The sequence below is a fragment of the Vespula vulgaris genome, chromosome 4 (assembly GCF_905475345.1).
Source record: "Vespula vulgaris chromosome 4, iyVesVulg1.1, whole genome shotgun sequence".
In the NCBI taxonomy this organism is placed as follows: domain Eukaryota; kingdom Metazoa; phylum Arthropoda; class Insecta; order Hymenoptera; family Vespidae; genus Vespula; species Vespula vulgaris.
This window is the reverse complement of record NC_066589.1, coordinates 4,299,780-4,319,059: the sequence shown is the minus strand read 5'-3', so window position 1 is coordinate 4,319,059 and position 19,280 is coordinate 4,299,780. Positions and strand designations below refer to the sequence as shown.

The 19,280-nt window shown below is 33.6% G+C and overlaps 1 protein-coding gene and 1 long non-coding RNA gene across 5 annotated transcripts in view; one reads left to right on the top strand and one right to left on the bottom strand.

Moving 5' to 3' along the window:
• Window positions 1-19,280, bottom strand: part of LOC127063266 (rho GTPase-activating protein 20-like) — a 53,964-nt gene that overhangs the window by 8,913 nt on the left and 25,771 nt on the right. Inside the window, exon 1 of one of the 4 annotated variants that reach the window (XM_050992790.1) lies at window positions 7,528-8,386. The exons of the other annotated variants lie outside the window; for them this stretch is intronic. Coding sequence (XP_050848747.1) covers window positions 7,528-7,596 — 69 coding nt within the window. The 5' untranslated portion in view covers window positions 7,597-8,386. Of the gene's footprint in view, window positions 1-7,527; window positions 8,387-19,280 lie in introns of those variants that run through there. 4 annotated transcript variants of the gene reach the window in all.
• LOC127063276 (uncharacterized) lies at window positions 1,589-5,859 on the top strand. The gene is made up of 3 exons (XR_007781309.1): window positions 1,589-1,708; window positions 1,981-2,112; window positions 5,207-5,859. It is a non-coding gene; the product is annotated as an uncharacterized LOC127063276 (long non-coding RNA).

The following is a 19,280-nucleotide window of genomic DNA, read 5'->3' as shown; positions in this document are numbered from 1 at the left end:
TGCTCGCGAATATGCCTTTTCTCTCGCATCTATTCTCTTTCCTTCTTTTTCTTTTCTCTCACGAGTCAGCGATCTTTTTCTTGTCTCGTTTTCCTTTCCCATCGTCATTGTAATTCCAACATCGCGCGACCCGTACATATACACGTACACACAATACTTTTTTGTCCTATTCTTACTAACCGGCACCATTCTTGACTCCCCTTTTCGCACACTTTCTCCGCTTCACGAATCAAGAATAACCGCAATATGTATAATGCTAGAAGATGTGTGAAGTTTCGATAAATATTTTTCAACTATCAATAAGAATTGATTTTAGTTAAAAAGTATTATAATACCACTACCACATCATTTCCATCGTTAATTATATAATCTTTCCGTAAATACATTCGAACGGATGAAATCGAAGAGGTCATATTTTTTCTTTAATCCAAAGGTGAAGGACGAAGAATTTTTAAAAGGGTATGCATTTCTCTTCGGAAGGGCGAATCTCGTCTCTTCACGAAGTCAATGCGTCGTTATTAATGCTGCGCAACAAGCGAGGAGTCCTTCTTGCATAGTAAGAATATTTACACATGCACGCATACCAAGAAAACAAAGTATTGCTGCGAACGAGAGAATGGTGCGATCAAAGGATAAAATAAAAAAGAGAAAAAAAAAAAAATAAAAAATTGTTCTACGTTTTACAAAGTTAGAAAAATGATTCATAGAGATAAGTCTGAAAATTTACAGATTTAACATACTCTCAATTATTTCACACGCAAAGTAAATCGAAATGGTCTGTATTATATGCAAATATAATTGTACTTTGCAAACATTTTGATGAAACTTTTAATACGTAGAAATATAGCTATATCGCGACGTGATAGGCAAATACAGATAATATTTCACACAATGACTTACACAAAGTTTTTTGTAGATTGCGTTGTAAAAAATACCGTCAATGAATTTTTTATACGTAAATACATATGCTCTTAGAGTATCTCCATACAATCGGTAACTTCCTTTTATTTTATTATATATTGGTACTGCAGCTTTAACGCGAAGTGTTTTTCTCATTATATTCTTCCATTAAACCGTTACTTTCTATTTTCTTTCTTCGTACTTTTATTTTTAAGTTAGACCAACCATCGACTATAATCGTACTACTTGTCCTCATGTCGGGATCGAGAATAAAATATTTCTCTCTCTTTCTTCGCGATTCAATGGAATCTTACTGCGACGAAGGACGAATAAATTATCACTAATTCTCCTAGTGATTGACCTACGATATACTTTTGAACATGCAACCAACTAAATTAATCCTATTTCAAACAGAGGACGTTACGAATGAAGATTTTACGAATGAGCTATGGATCGCAATAAAGTTTACCAGAACGATTCTTAGAAACAGGTTGCGACGAGTGAAACGAATCTCCCTTATTGTCAGGATGTTAGGAGGAACCAACCGCGAGGGAAATCATTACGAGTGGATAGAAAGAGGTGGGAATGTGCGAATGAATTACGATAGGCGCTGCGAGCTAAGATGGCGATATACGCGTTGACTACCGATGCGGATTACGAAACGGCAGTATTCGTTGACGAGGATAATTCCAGTGCGCGTGTGCGCTCGCCTTGCTTGTCTTCCCTGCCCACGTCTCCTTTCGCTGCTCGTTCGTTCGCGCACCTTCCTTCTCAACCGGTGCGGCGGAATCCTCCGCCCCGAGCTAAGGTTCAACGATGATACGAGACGAGACGGGACGATACGAGACAAGACAAGACAAAACGAGACGAAAAAGAAAGAGAGAGAGAGAACCCTCTAAGAAAACGTGAATGCCATCGACGATCATTTCATCTAGCTACTCGTTACCTCGAATTATCTCGTAAATTGCGACAATTTACTATGATTGTACATTTCGTGCCGAGCAATCTCTCTCTCTCTCTCTCTTTTTATTTGGATCTCTCTGTACACTCTCTTGTTGTAACGATATATCTTTTCAACAGTTCCGTTCAAACTTTTCGTCAAATCGAAACGATAAATAATTACTTGCAATTTCCTTTGCATCGTATTAATGGAAGAAGTAAAAGAAAAATGGAAAAGAAGAAGTAAATAATTGGAAAGAAAAGAAATGACGAGTGAGTAATCCGTTCGTTAGAATCCACATGTATTTTTTCTATTTTCCTTCTGTGATGCTTCGATGACGTTCAATGCTATTCGCATGCCAAAGCTCGGACTGATAATTAACACTATCCGCGTATATGAGAGACCCCTTGCATGCATACAAGTACGTTGCGACGTGGTAACTAATTGTAAGTAGTAGTAATAGTAAGAGTGGAAAAACGCAAAAGGAATTTCTCGTTGATCGAACACGTGCAGGAGCGGTGCGTTGTAAAGAGTTTAGGAGCATGGTATATACTACTTCTAGTTGTGATATAATGCCGATAGTCGAAGTGGCAACGGTAGTAGTATAGCTGAGCCTTGGCTTAGATTCCAAGCTCTGTCGCGTGTGCTACCTCGTGACCAATGGCGTCGCGTCTTTCATTATAATTATGGGTAACACCGTAGCGTCGTAAAATTCGATGTCTGTAAAAAAAAAAAAACAAAAAAAAAAAAAAAGAAAAAAAAAAAGAAAAAAAAATTATTTCGAATATGGAATGGCGTCTCGATGATATTTTTGTGATTTCGTAAGTCATTTAAAAATATTCGACAGTCGATGGCAAAGAGTCGTCGTTTTGAGAGAGAAAGTGAGAACTAGAAAACACTAAGAGAAATTGTATAAGCTAATTATTAAAAGATATATATATATATATATATATATATATATATTCACTGTTGACCTTTTATATATAGATTGTCATTTATCAATTTATAATTAACAAAATGCTTTCTGAATTGAAAAACTTGATTGTCAAATAATCTCTTCGTAAAAGGTAATCAGTCAAAAAATTCTTAGAAAGCGTGCGACTACGCCAGTGTGCATACTTGCGCTTGCATGTGTGCACACATACTTATGTACTTACTTACACACGTTTGTTATTTAGCGGCGCTTGGTAATAACGTGACAGGCAAAGGTATTCGAGCTAGGAGCAAGGAATCCCATTCCGTTTACTTCGATGATGGAATTCCAATGGCAGATTTAATGAACGGTCGCAATAAAGTTCGTACGTTTCGAATCGAGCCCGATACATTATTTGGATGTAACGAGGAATTTGTTTTCTGTTATGATTTATATCGAAACGTTTTTTTAACGGAATAAACAGAAAGAAAAATTCTTCGCTCTCTCTCTTTCTCTCTCTTGTTCAGAATTGTAATTTATCAAATTTATTAGGAACAATTTCTTCCCTTAATTATTTTTTTTCTTCATTAATCGCGAAATGTCGGTGGTAAGGGTGATTACGAGACTCGAAGACGTCGATCTACGTTGTGTGTGCCGAAGAGGAGGATTCGTATTAGGCACAACTTTTACCGTTAAGTACTGGTTAGAAAAGCGATGGAAGTCTTTCTCTCTCTTATACGGCATTACACGCAAGAACATTCTCCGCGATGAACACTCACTCGTAGGTCCTTCTACCTCCGTGTAATGCCACTGCAAAAAAAAGAGAGAAAGAGAGAGTACCTGTATCTTGTTTCTTTCGACCTCTGAGTATCTCTCTTCTTCAATCTGCGAGTTTCATCGGTCGATGAGTTCGATCTCTCGCAAAATTGATAGCATGTAATCCTTTTCGATAGGTGAGTGTTATTTTCACGCACCTCTCTCTCTCTCTCTTTCTCTCTCTGCATATTATATATATATATATATATATATATATATATATAATTATTGTCATATTTCATAAATATAACATAGTTGTTAAATTGACTTTTACTGCGCTAAAAAAAAAAGGAATACGCGTTAAGAAAATGTAATACCGCAGCTGAATATAAAACAAAGCACACAAAAGTAGGGACTCGATCGAAGAGAGAAGTCAAAAGTATCTCGACGCAGATTCGCGATAGGGAAGGGACGATGACGAAGATGAGGAGGGGGGAGTGGATGTCCTTGGAGCACGGTAGTTAACTGCAAGCGTCTACTCCACGAGGAACCATTACTAACGAGTCTGAGGAGTGAGGATGCACCAGGTGTATAGATACATGAATGCACATTCTTCTCGTTGACGTGGATTTTGTAGAAATCGATCGTGACCAAACCATAATGGATTTCTATTGTTCCAATATTGATAATGTACTAACCTCTCTTTTTAACCATTGATGAGCTTTTAATAGGTTAGCCAGAAATATGTACAAATGATTATCATCGATAATGGATTTGATTTCCTTATTTCTGTAATATCATATTTAATATTTTACATGATTAATGTGTTTAAGAAATGGAATAATGGAAAACATGTTTTATGTGAAACATCATAATTCATGTATGTATATGATTCTCGTAATGTTATCAAAAATAGGGATTTACTTTATATAAAAAATTCTTTTTTTGATTTTGCCAAGAGAATTGATTGCTTCTCGTATTGCAAAGTCGAATTGCGATTTAACGTACGATTTAATCCTTAACCGAATGGAAATGGCTTGTCCGCGCCTACAGTCGACGTGCCTCGAAAACTGGTCTTAGTACGAAAGGCCCTTCCTTCGTCGAAGGTAAAGCGAAATTTAAAGGGCCGCATTCTTCCTCGAGACACTCCTCTTTCTCTTCTCTCTCTCTCTATCACACACATACACACATATACGCTTTCCCACTCTCTTCGCGGATCTTATACGGACACTAACATTTTATGTAAATGGATTTAGGTTCGCCGCTATGTTTCGCGTGCAGGGACGCGTACCCTGCCGAAAATATCACCCGTCGTGTACCTTCGTTTCTATATTTATCGTCTTTGGATATAATCGTTTTGCCCTGTGTGACTGATGAAATGGAGAAATAAGTAAAAAAGAAAAAAAAAGAGGTGGGAGGAGAACCTTTTGACTCATTTTTATTGCTTCCGTTGAAAGAAATTAACAAGGAAAGACATGCAAATGAGATATACTCGCGATAAAACGAGATTTTTATTTTTACGAATTTGGAAAATTCATTTCAGAAGATGTAATCCCGTGAAATTGAAAGTTAGTGAAGTCCCTTATCTCTTTTCTTTTTTTTTTATCATATGCCTATCTCCTTTTCAATCAGAAAAATTGATATAATTTCAATTTACTTAAAAACATGATACATATATATAGACTATTGTATTCCAGTCATCCTGACGGCGCACAGTGTCGTGACAACGACCTTGCGGACATCTGCCCACGAGAAATGGCCCTTAGTCATCGTAGGAATGCTGACGGACATATTCTCGATCCACTTCCTGTATCAGTGAGAACTAAAAATACCACCACAGGTTTCACCATTCGAATCGTTTTGAAATTACAATTGTTACATTTTTCATGAATCTAAGAAAAATTCGGATAAGTCGGATAATTAACGCATCAGAAAAAAGGGTATCTTTAATTTCAGTTTTAACAATTCAGTTTGAATGCAATACTCTGAACTTATCACAATAGTGATTTTGTTAGAGAAATACGTATACTTCTGAAAGGTTTTGAACTATTTATTTATGTTAGAAACGATGCGTTATTTTAACTTTCGAACAATAAATATTATATGAATGAATGATGGAATACAATTTACAAATTATGGACTATCAGACGCGACCCAGACTACATATAAAAATTATACTAAATATTCGGTCGATGCACCAGAGTCAAAAATAACTTCAAACGTTACTCCGATTCTCGATGTGTCTCGTTTCCTCTGTTTTTCTCTTTCTCTCACTCATTCCAACTCGGCTGCATTCGCAGAATTCACAATATCTTTGGACATTACAGACTATCTCTTGACCGAGTTCCAAATTGTTCATATCATATTTGTATTTTCTTTCTCTCTTTCTCAAGATGAAGCACAATTTCTTCGATATATGTTTACATTAATATGTCACGTACAAAGTGAAGGTAGGCTTCGTTAAATTAACATTTTCAAATTAAAGGTTATAAAATAATTTTAATTTTAATTGAAAAGATAAAGAATGAATTTAATTCGAAATTTCTTTCGCAAATTTGTCCCACTTTTTAAATCTCCCCATCGGCATTATTATAATGCAATTTAATACACCTGGATCTCTTTTTACACGATTTATATTTACACGCTTTTTTAACACGTATTATTCGCACGTTTTACTTACATTTATATGATATCAAGAATATTAATTAGTTTGTAGAAAATGTCACGAAAATTATGCACATTTAAAAAAATATTTCTTTTTTTTTTCATTTTCTTCAATACATTAACTTCTCTTTTATGCGTTTATTGAATAAAATATTTTTATTGAATAGATATCTATACCTTAAATTGCTTTTTTGTATAGTTTGTGTTATTTTTATGGCTGTTTTATATCTTTTATAAATGAGTTTTTACAAGACTTTTTTTGAACAATACGTATCTACTATGAAAAAAGAGATCGAAAAATCTGATACATACATATGTATATAAATAAAGAAGACTTACCAAAATTCATTCTCTTGTTTTGCTTAGTCCATAAAAAATATCGTTCCAAAAATAACCAAATATATTCACGATATATATATATATATACACATATATAAAACACTAACTTTTAATACTACGAAGAAATTACGTTGAAACACAAAAATCAAAAAATTTTTATTAACGTGATAAGAATTGATATGCGAATAAAAAAAAATGTAATTGATAATTTAATAAGATAAATAATTGCACAACTTTTAAATGGCAAAAGTAGAATTGCGTATTAGCAATAGTCTAATATATACAATAACGCGTAATAAGGGATCGAAGCTCATGTTTACGAGCGGTGTACTCACTAAAGACTAACTTTCTAAGAAGTAGGGTTGGCTTCTTAGGTGGTATCACCCTGGTGGACAAATAGGAAAGCTATTTTCCATTCTAAATATCAGTTTCGAATGTATTTGTTTTCTGTACTGTTCCTTTGTTTTATTTATCCAGACATGGAAAGTAACGATGAAAACGATTTTTATGATATTCCTCCCTTATACGTATCAAATTTTTAAGATTTTTTTCTCTCTTTTTTTTTTTTTTTTGAATGAGTATCTACATATCAAAATATAGCCAATTCGAATTTCATTAAATTGAACCGGAAAATACTTAGCTTTCTCGAGCAAAGGAAGCAGAAATACTCGTATCGTAAAACGTTTATGGTTGTAACGGTATACCCGGTTATACAGAAAATGCGCGGACCGGGCGGAGTTATTGGAGTTATTCTTCTGAATTCCTTTTGCCCGTACTAAAAATAGGGGATAGTAATAATTTTTTTAATACCTTAAAAGTCTAACAAACTTACTTAGGATTCTTCATTCAAGTTTTTCGATAAATTTGAGAATAGGATCGAACAATTTGTACGATACGATTCGAATCATTGAAATATATCATATCTTCGTAAAACAAGCCCGATTGACCTATCTAAAATTTCGGGAAATTTGTTAATAGAAAACGAAAGAAAAAAAAAAAAAAAGAATACGCTCACCAATTCAAGTTCCAACTGCAGCTGCATTTTACGTAGGTCGTAGTAACCCTTGTAGTACTTGAACCACATCGTCTCTTTCGCGAACGCGTTATGTAATCCGAAAAGAAAAGAGTAATGGTAAAAAAGCAAAAGAAGATTTTGAAATAGGTGAAAAGCGGAAACGAATAGAGGGCTCGTATTCAGCGAAGTCACGTTTCAAGCGAATCCTACCGATCTTGGTGGTCTTCTTTGTCACTTAGATCGAACCAAACTACTTCCGACGTCTTCTTCTTCGCACGGAATGTAACTTTTCCGTCCTTTTGCATCGCTCCGATCGAGAGAATCAAAGACTTCTCTGTTCTCCGCTCTATTCCGCTCCGTTCTGCTTCGTTCTTATTTGATATCGCTTCTCTTGTATGGGTCTCTCTCCCTCTTTCTCTGTTTATATGTATGCACGCGTGAATCCATACGCGTTGTAAGAAAGAAACAGATAAAGAGAAAGAGGAAAAAAAGAAAAGGATAGGAAGGGAGAGGGAGGAAGAAAAGAAGAACGCGATACGATGCACTCTAGGACATTTAAGAAACTGTTCGTTTCGACATAGCCAAGAAGCCAAGTATAGACGAGCCCTCTCCTCTTCGGTAGGTGCACCACTACTCCGTGAAATGAGTGCGTAACGTGCCAGAATTCTCCTCCTCTTCTTCCTTCTTCTTATTTTTCTTCTTCTTCTTCTTCTTCCTCTTCTCCTTCTCTTGATGCATCATCCCTTGCTTTCATCGAGTATAAAAATGTATGAATATATGCACGTACGTGTATATAGAGTTATTTTAATACGTTGAAAGAATCTTGTGTAAAAGAGTATAAGAAAATTCATTGATATATTTTTTATATTACATTTTATTCTTATTAGAATGTATTATGTTATATTTGTGATCGTACGAATGTATCACAAAAGAAATATTAATGATGCACGAATAATATTAATGAAAGAGAAATAAATAAAAAAGATGAAAATTTGTGTATTCATAATTTTACAATTCGAATTCCTTCGTTGTGAAACTTTTTCTTAGCATAGTATTGCCGCATATCAGTTTTGTGAGTTTATCTAAGTGGGCTAGATAAAAATGAAAGCGAAACAGGTGTCGTTCGAGGAACTTTGTGGGCAATTTCCTAAGTGATTTTTAACAACTAACGAACAAACTCTGATAAACGTTAAAATAGTGTCATGAGAAGTTCTTCCGAATAATTTCACTTTTTGTTCTTATTATAATCACGGACAGAATGTAATATTCAAATAATCAGCATTTTAATTTTGTGTCATTATGTCAATAATGATTTTTGTATATTAAAAAAAAAAAAAAATCATTAAAAAAATATACTTAAAAAACTTTCAAATCTTTTGCTCTTTTTTGCTCGGATGTTGTATGTAATTCGGTAATCCAACTCCGATGAAACGTTACCCTCGTTGCGCGAGAAATTTATAAACGGATCAAAGAGCGTGAATCATATTCTTACTATCGCCTCGCTCCATAAATAAATTTCCACGAGGAAAGTCACATATGATTCTCGAGATGAATGTAAAAAGATCGATCTTCTCCCTATGAAAGAAGGTTTTTACGTGAAACAAATATGTCGTTGTTGTTGCATATACTTGATTGTATTTTTATAAAATTTCTCTTTATTTTTCTTTTCTTTTCCTTTTCTTTGAACGACCCATCATATAACTAACATATTAAGAACCCTTGTCCCTGTCCCTACAATGAAAACTTATCTTTTCTTTCGATCTTGCCCTTCTGATTATGATCTTCAAAAAACCTTTTTCAAAAGAAAGATATTGCCATGTTAAATGATAAAATGACGATAGGTAGGTATTTATACCCTAATATCAATGAAAATCTTTTCAAATTCCTACACTAATAAATACATACTACAAATTCTTTTTAGGAATGTTATAAAGGTTTTACATAAAATTAGGAAAAGCAAGTAGTGGTCACCAATGACCTCCATGATACAATCAACGTCTTTACGACTAACAAAACATAGACGCTTTCGTACTTTCAACTTTCACAAGAAGTAATCCAAACGCATCGCCAAGGAGAAAAGCGAGCCTTATACATACGTACGTACGTACGTATATACATATATATATACATACATACGTACATATATATATATATATATATATTATTAACCGATAATAATACATACATATATTATATACAAACGGTAAAAAATGATTTGTCCTTCGTGAATAGCCCTTTCATCTGTATAATTTTAATTTCTACGAATTATTTTTTAAAGTTTTACACTTTGTAGATTAAAGATGGAATACTATTTTAGTTCTTAGATCGTTATCACTTGTTTAAATTCATCACGTTGTACTTACATTTCACCAGCACTAAACTCTTTGAAACGAGTACGCTCGAATTTGTTTACATTCGCGATCAAAGAGAGAGAAAGAAAGAAAGAGAGAGAGAGGGGGGGGGGAGAGAGAGAGAGAGAGAAGGAAAATGCATAATATACTGGCTACTCGAGCGAGGTCGATGATCCTACCGTCTCGATGAACGCGCAACGATAAGCAGCATCGAAGGCGTGACCTTCGAGCCGTTAACTCTGAAATTAATAGAAAGATTCTCGAAACTTTCTGAACGAGATCGAAAGCGAATTTTATACATATATTTCGAAGAAAAATAAAAAAATAAAAATCATTCGAGTTTAATTAAAAATATGTGAGAATGAATTTTTTCTATATATTTAAACGCTTTGTCAATTTGATCGAAGAGATATCCCCTATTTCGAAATATGTTGCTGCACAACCGATCGGGAAGATCTCCCATTGCGCTTAGCAACACATTGCAGCGCTCTTTAGTACTCGTTCAAACATAATATCGTCCCCCTTATGTCAATTTGACCAATTGTGGGAATTCACAATTGAATATGAGAGATAGTCAGATGAAAGTTTTTGAAATTTTCTTGCACATATCAGTTTTGAGATCAATATTTAAGTGTCCTCATTTTGCTATCCTCATTTTGAATTATAAATCACATTTACGATCCTAGTATAATAACGAGAGAAGGAAATGATATTTTAGAAAATAGATTAAGGAAAATGACTTCTATTTTTGCATTGATATACAAATTAAAGGAAATAATATATCCTTGAAATTAAGATGTAGATTGTTATGACTGCGATTTTTTATCTAAAGAAGTAAAAAATGAATTATCATAATCAGTCTTCGTTAATGTTCTGCTCTGAAAGTGCATCACGTACATACGTATGTTCATTGCTCTTCAACTCTTTAAAAAATGGACGATATTCTTGTGAAATAATTTGTGTTTCATATATTTTCCACAAATCTTTCAACTGATATTGTATGCTTTTGGAACGGCGATGAATAACGAATGACGACCTTATTTCCTTTTAACATTGACTTCCATAAATGTTGGTTCACTAAAATTTCTCTTATAAAATATGTTAGGTTTTTTTTTTATAACAAGGTCAACAGACACTTTGCATTGTCTGGAATCTTAGATGCTTGACAGTTAACCCTTGACAGATAGTACGTGCCTGACAGGTACCTATGAACTGACCTTATCACAATAAGATAAAATTGCTGCACTGGGAAGATCCTACCTTTTAGTATCTTCTTATCAATATCTAATATAGATATTAATGCAAGTTTGATGCAGTTGCATTTTGTCACTAAACGTATGCATATCGAAAGTTGGAAATAACAGTGTCCTAGAAACATATATTCTCATAACGATATTACCGAATACATAAACAAACATTTCTGCAGCGAATGCATACTTTCTACATTTGAACATTCAAAAACTAAAAAGCGATTTGATTCGATAAGAGAATAAAATTTTTGCTGATCAATACCTTACAAAATTTATGTGATAGAAATTAAAAATCTTATAAGAAACATTTTGAAAGACGAGAAGGACGATGTTGAAGGTTCAATATGTGTAGAAGTAATTGATAAGTTACACAAGAAAAGAAAGTGCAACTTATGTCCTTACATGCAAAATAGGGACATGGATTACAAGTATTACAAGTGTATAAAATGTCAGCAATCGATATTCTTAGAGTGCATGAAGAAAATAAAATTAAATTAAAATAAATAAACGTTTTGTAGGGATATTTAAAATAGACCTAATTACACATTAACGTAAACTATGTCAGTCATATTATATACCTCGTACAAAAACGCTGATTTATTTTTACTAATGAACGCTGAGTAGGAGTTAGTAATTAATTTCACATTTTAAAAATAAAAAAAAAGGTATGATAACAAGTCAGACGTAGAGATTACTCAAAATATCGATTACGTAGAAATAGCTTTTACGTTTAATATATAGAGCATTATCATTCAAAATATTATACCAGGACACATTCATAGACTATGAGTCATTTCTTGAGTGCTGAGGTAGGCTCATACAATACATAGTATTTGAATAATTTTGTATTGTATAGATGAGAAAACCATAAATATATGTATATATATATATATGATACATATTGATGAATGTTATATACAAAATATTATAATTTCGTTGTAATCAAAATTTTAATAAAAAAAAATTTTTCCTAGAATATCGAATAGGTGGTTGTTACATAAAAATTAAATGCCAAAGAAAATTTTCCAAATCATTTTACGTTCAAAATCAACAATTTTAATCTGTTGATAGAACATTTTTGATAGAATTTTATTGAAAGAAGAAATATATGATCAGCAGGATTTAAAAGAACGTATCGTGAGTTGAAATTAAAATATAAAAACATGCGTCTGATAATTTGTAATGCTCTACGTATTATATTTTTATATTAGGAGTTCAAGGAAAAGAAATTTAAGTTCTGAAAACGTTTCCTTGTTAGGCAGCCCTAACAGACATACATAGTTTCATAGCTTTCCTGTGGAGATTAGAAGAGGAGAAAAAAAGGTTTGGGTTCTAGTCGCTGAGCAGGGATTGACTACGTGATTTTTGTCACGTTGGCCACCAAGCGACGACATGATTTGTGATACAAATGATCACGAACCAACGAAAGTATAGAATTGAAATACAAATGGTAATACAATATTTTTATGATTATTTTAACAAGTATGATCATTTCGATCGATAGATAGCTGTCTAAAACTATGTAAAGAATGATACTTGACGTCACATTCACGATTCAGCTGGCTTAGTACTTGATTGGTTCTTAAAGAGTTTCATAAAAAAAAAAAGAGAGTCTTTAGATATATCTTTAGAAGACTAAGAAATCCCCTATAAGTTGTGATTTGAAAAATATTGAACATTTTAATTAATTACTATTAAGTAAATATTCACAAGGAAATAATGGAAAAATTATATTATAATAATTTTGTTTGCGATTACCTAAAAAAATTAACTTTTCGTTTAGACTACATGAAACATTAATATGTTGTAATTCCACAACCACATGCATTTCAGTCTTCAGGTTGAAGATTTATAAAGATTTTCGAAAGGCTGTTATTTCGATCCAACTTGAAGGTTGGTCAAAAGGGGGATTAACAAGAAGCTCAGATTTCAATGAAGTCACACGAGCTTGAGGAAAATTCCTAAAACGGAGGCAAACTTGGCACTCCCTTTGAGCATTTTGATGAGAGTCGAGGGAAGGGGTAACGGGATCGTACGAGCAACCGTTCCAACGCGGAATCAACGTTTTTCACCGCGACATCAGGATTTCACGAAGGAAAATACTTTTATTACGGGCGAAGTAAAATTACATAATGGTAGAGACCGACTCGCGAGTTGCGACGTTGAAAAGAAAAGACCGCATGTTAAAACGTTACTGTCCGCACACGCGGCTCGGATTCTCGTGAAAAGACGGCTTCGCGAGTCGTTTTTCTTACCGTAACGAGGAAGCGTAATAGCGCGACAGAGAAATGCAGCCAGGAGGAAAAAGAAGGAGTGCCCGACTCGGAACGGTCCCTCACCAGAGGAAGAGGGATTCGCTTACAAGCTTGCTGCTATTCTCAACTTCAAACGAGCAAACGAAAGAAAGTACATCCGTTCCTGCGAAATCAAACTGTTCTTTTCTCTTCAACTTCGACGAAACAATTGCATATACTTCTTTAACTAGAGAAAACTAATTGTAAAGTGAGAGAAAGAAAGAGAGAGAGAGAGAGTATCTACAAAGTCCTTTGTATTCTAGCCATTTTAGTACATCTTTTTTTTTTTTTATTACTTGCGCTTTCTTTTCTAGGAAGATCAATCTTCACTTTGAACGAGCTGCTTTTATTTGAATGAAATCGATTTCAAATAAAAATTACAAAATAATAATAGTTCCTGGTTAGTCATTTCTTTTTTTAACATACCTTTTGAAAATGGAAGTTTGAAATTTTTATCGTTACACGATCGAATTTTTTGTGGAGTTATAGAATTTAATGCGTTCGGAAGAAAATTGATCATCGTTTTGTCGTACTTTGTCGATGTTGCTTTCGAAAAATAGCATGTTTCATGTTAACCATGATAATAAACACGATTCACAGTTCGCCACGAACATTAGTTATATTTTGAATACTGTTGCAATATGTAGCACGTTTCATTTATCTATATTACGTTCAGTTTATATATTGAATACATTTGTTTTATGAAAAGTAGCACATTTTAGAACATACAGATCATTTGTCTTATAAAGACTAACATATTTCAAAACGTTCAGTTCATTTGTCTTATGAATACTAGTACAACGTGCTACTTTTCGCGAACAAAATCGAAACGTGCTTCTTTTCATGACGGACTACTAAAACGTGCCAGTTTTCATAGACAAAAAGCATAACATGTTATTTCTTCCTCGTTATAAATCAAAAACATGTGTAGGTAATATAAATAAAATTTGCTACTACAGAAAAGCAATAGAAATTCTTGTGAACGTTGAAAATAAATTTTTTTTCATTGAAACGCCCGAAGTTTAGACTTTCTAATTTTTTCCAAACGTCTCTCTTTCTTCCTCCTATCTGTAGTACAAAAAATTCATATCGTTGAAATTATTTTTTTATTATTATTATTATTATTTTTTATTATAAAATACATCGTTATAAGAAAAATATATCGTATATATCGAACGAAGAAAACGTCGTTGATATTGAAATCTTGAAAAAAAGATCTTTTCCATACCTAATACTTTTTCATATCCTCACAAATAACAAAGATATTTTAGATACAAATATTCAATGACTCATCCCACACGATACTTCCTGACTCAGCCTATGCATGACTTTGATGCATGTATCTATATACATACCATATAAATTACGTTAAATAAGATGAATCAATTAAAAAGACAACTGACAAAGGCGACACGCCCATTCCTACGACATATTTTTTTTCTCTCGAGAAGGGAATTATCATACTTACACAATACATAGTGGGTTTTCATTGAAACGCAATGTTCAAAGAGCATAAACGCACGAATGAAAAAATACAGACAAACCATCCGAGATTTCAATTCTTTTTGCTTACCCTTCAAGCCTTTCCTTCAGAGACTTCTCTACTACTTCGAGGCACGACTTCTTTTACCCTATTTTCATAGCTTCCATTCTTCTTCCTTCCAACGAACGACTCCTCTCTTCCGTCTCTCCTTTTTATATCGCCACAATAGACCATGTTCTCAGTTCTTCCTGTTCCCTTACCCCTTTGTCCACCACATCTCTCATCCCCAATCTCTCACCCCACTCTTTTCTCTCTTTCTCTTGTATTTTCTCATTTTTTTTCTAACGTACAAAAAATAGTGGCGAGCCTGGTTTTACTTCCTTTTTATATCTACTCAAGGAATACCTTAGATGGTAACCACTCGACCACGATCAACAGTTACGGTGAAACTGAGATCAGCGTGCAACATACGAGTTGAATCAGATCAATCAGAGAGCATTTCTTTGTCTCCTTTGTTATTGCTACTTGTACCGTTTTCTCATAAACTATATGGGAAAAGAAAAAAAGAAATAGTGCGATGAAGGATAAATAACTTATATTGCGTTTCAAGTTTGAGTATGAATTTGTTTTGATGCGATGCGAGTAATGGAAATATTCGTATATAAAAAAGGCTACTACGTTTTATTTATAAATATGTTAATGTGACTATACAATTAAAACAATCTAATCTGTGTATATATATATATTCTATGAATACTTAAAAACATTCTGGTTTTACAATTAGATTAGATCGCTTTATTTGTCCAGAAATCCGTCCGATAATTTATGCAAAGAATGTGATTTAAAAAGAAAGTCCATGAAAGGATTTGACAACTCTTGATAAGGTTTACCTTTTTGTGTGTTCTATTCAAAATATAATATACAACGAAAAATATTTACGTTCATGTTTTATCTTTCGATCGAAAAAACCACAGCTGAAAAACTTTTCTGGTTATTTGTTTCCTCGAGGATAAAAACTACCTTTAAAAGAATAATATTTGATAACCATGAGAATACATTGCTTCTTTCGTTTCTTTTTTCGTTTTCTTCGTAAACAACCTGTTTTTAAATAGATTAAATAAGTTTTTGTGATCGATAAACATTTGTGCGAATGATTAATGTTAAAATGAATACATATAGAATATTTGAATGATCTGCAAAATCAATCTATAAATTAATCTATAATAATGCTTCAACCCAAGATAAAATTGCTCGTATAGGTAAACATTTATTATTGAATTATTATATATATGATTATAAAAATTTAACAATCATATATATAATAAAATTACAAATCGATAATTCCTTTAATAAATCGTACCGAATCAATCTACTAAATTTTACGAATAATTAATAACAAATAAAGACATACAACGAACAGTTTGTATTACGCTGAAAATAATACTCTATTTTAGCCGTCATGAACTATAAATATATAAAATAAATAAAACCACAAGCGAGTAATTCAAGTTACTTAGTAAGAATTCAGTGTAAGTAATCTTATTGTTAGTAACATGAGCGACTTTAAGCGGAGAAATGTTTCCATTATCCGAAGGTAAAATCGGAATATAAAAATGAAATATCAAGAATGATTTATAACCAAATGTCACGAAAGAATTGCGACCAAATCGGTCTTTATTTAAAATCACGACTTAACTTTTAATACAAAGCCAAGGATACAAAGAATCATCGATTATATCAATCGAATTTCTTTCTTTCAAAAAGACTCCTTTTTCTCTATATTTAATAACGTGTTAATAAACTTCCTTAAAAAAAGGAAAAAAAAAGAAACAGAAAAAGAAAAAAGAAAAAAATACAAAAAAAGAAGGTTAGCCCGCTTTCTCATCATCAAGTTGGACAGCTCTGTACTTTTATATCGAGCACGAAACGAGAGAAGAGAATAATTTGACGAAACGAAAGGAAGAGAAAAGAAGAAGCGATTCGATCGAAGAACTCTTCGAAACGAGCGGATAAAAGCTGGTCGAGCGAGAGCAAGAATCGCGGTGGCGAGTTGAGATTACGCTCGGTAGAGCGATGCGAAACGACGCGGTAGCAGCAATGCCAGCGGCAGCCTACATAAGAGGCACACGAGTTTCACGATTTTTCACGTGACCACGCGAAATAGAATGCTTGGTCAGGAATGCTACGAGAGGTTTTATGATTGCTCTTCGAGAGGCTGATCGTCTTTCCTATCTTTCTTTTTCCCTCTCTCTCTCTCTCTTTATCTATCTACCTATCTATCTATCTATCTCTCGTTTTGCTCTATCTCGTATAGTTTTGAAACAAAAAATAAATAAATAAATAAATAAATAAATAAATAAAAAATTAGAATAAAGAAAGAAGAAAGAAAAGAAGACACGAAACAGTACGAAAAGTAGATGCTTTAAAATTATTTTCGATATTTCGAATCTCAAATCGAATTTGTCGATTCTATTCGAGATTAATACCCTGCGAGAGAATATAAAATTCTACGCCAATGCAAATCCTACAAGCGAGATAGAAAAGGTTCCTCAAAGAAGAGGAAGGACTGCTCTTCTGGATCTCCTAGCGAGATATTATCCAGAAGCGGAGGATACGTGTTCGCGCGCGCGTACCTCCTCTTCTTCCGTTGCATTTACGTAGCCATAGATATTCTACGTACGTGCGTGGATGCGTGTGTGGACGCGTGTGAGAAGAAGAGGCGAGGTAGACGGTACATACGTGCGAGCATTGCTCGAAGTGTGCGAAGCAAAAGGTAAGGTGGGGTACTGACCGTACATTCCACGAGAAAGGTGACCGCCTCTTCTCCCTTCACTACCCCTCCTTAACCCTTTTCTTACTCCTTTCCTTCTTCGCAATACCGTACAACTGTTCTTACAAAGTCCTAATAATTTACGTATCTATGTGTTACTTCTCTAAATTTACCGATTAAAAAAAAAAACGAAAGTAGTTATAATGTTTTATAAGCATCGATTTTAATATAACCATTCCACAAATGTTAACTCGAAAGTATTATAATTTTCGAAAGTTGGCTAAATTATAATTGACTTTCGCTGGACCCGTAAAATTTTAATCTACTACTGTACACTTCATATATATCATATATATTCATATATATGTATATATATACACACACACACATACACATATGTACTTATATAAATTACTACAAGAAAAAATGACAGAATTAATTCTTCTTTCCTGTCCGTATCCTCATTGTATTCATCAATCAAAAGACAAAGCGTTTAGTGCCTTTCTGACATAACTATGACTCATAATAACTCATACGATTACAGAGAAGCGTGAGAACAAATTTCAATAAACATGTACATCGTGTGATACGCCATGAATTTATCCCAAAGAATGAAAATTTAACTCTACAAATGTATAATCTTTACGAATAAACTGTTTTTTAAGTATTGAATACGTCCTATATCATACATCGTTAACACTTCTACACACTTTACGATTATTTTAAAGGAAAAATTAATTTTCAAGATTAGATATTCAAACAAGTAACAAAATACATATATAAAAATACACAATGGACACGAATCGGAACAAACAAATCAAACATATCTTGTCACTTCTTGATGTTCTTTTTTCTCGTAAAATTTTATTTATATAAAAAAAAAGAAAAAAAAAGATCATCGCATCTTCGAATGAATATTAAAATGAATAATTGAAAGTAATTTTCGATTCTCATCCGGTTTATGTATTTCATTCTGTCTCGTGAGCAGAAGACCTTTGAAGTTTGAGAACAAGGGAAGGAAAAGTATTCGAAAATCTCGCGTCAGCACGCGCGCTCGTCACTTTGCGTCGCGCACCTGTGCGCGCCCGCCCGACACACAACAGCTGGCCGCGATCCCATCGCGCAGCTCGGCCTAACGGTGCCGAGACACGAGCGGAGAAAAGCCCTTCCTTCCGAGAGAGTCACGGACTTCCTACTCTCCTTGATACAGCCTCCAACGAGGTCTTCAAAGTTGGAGAACTCTTTGACATTACCTCTACAAACTAACGTAAGCTAATTTCAAAATAATCGACTCCGCTCGACAAATCTTTTCTTTTCCACAGAAAATTAACTCTTCGCGGTCGAAATCCTAAATATTCACGACGGCAAAGTATATTTACCGTTCTATTGTTGAAATTAAAACTGAGCTAAATGAAAATATTATGTCGCGTGAAATTACGAGTAAAGAATATATTTATTTCTTCAAAGGTAAATATCTTTTAAGAGGATTTGAGTAACATCTTTTTTTTTTTTTTTATGGATTTTCTTAAGCAACGAGATTGATTGATCGACGTACGTCTGTCGATGCGCCGATGCGTTTAATAAAAAGTAATTCTAAACGGAAAG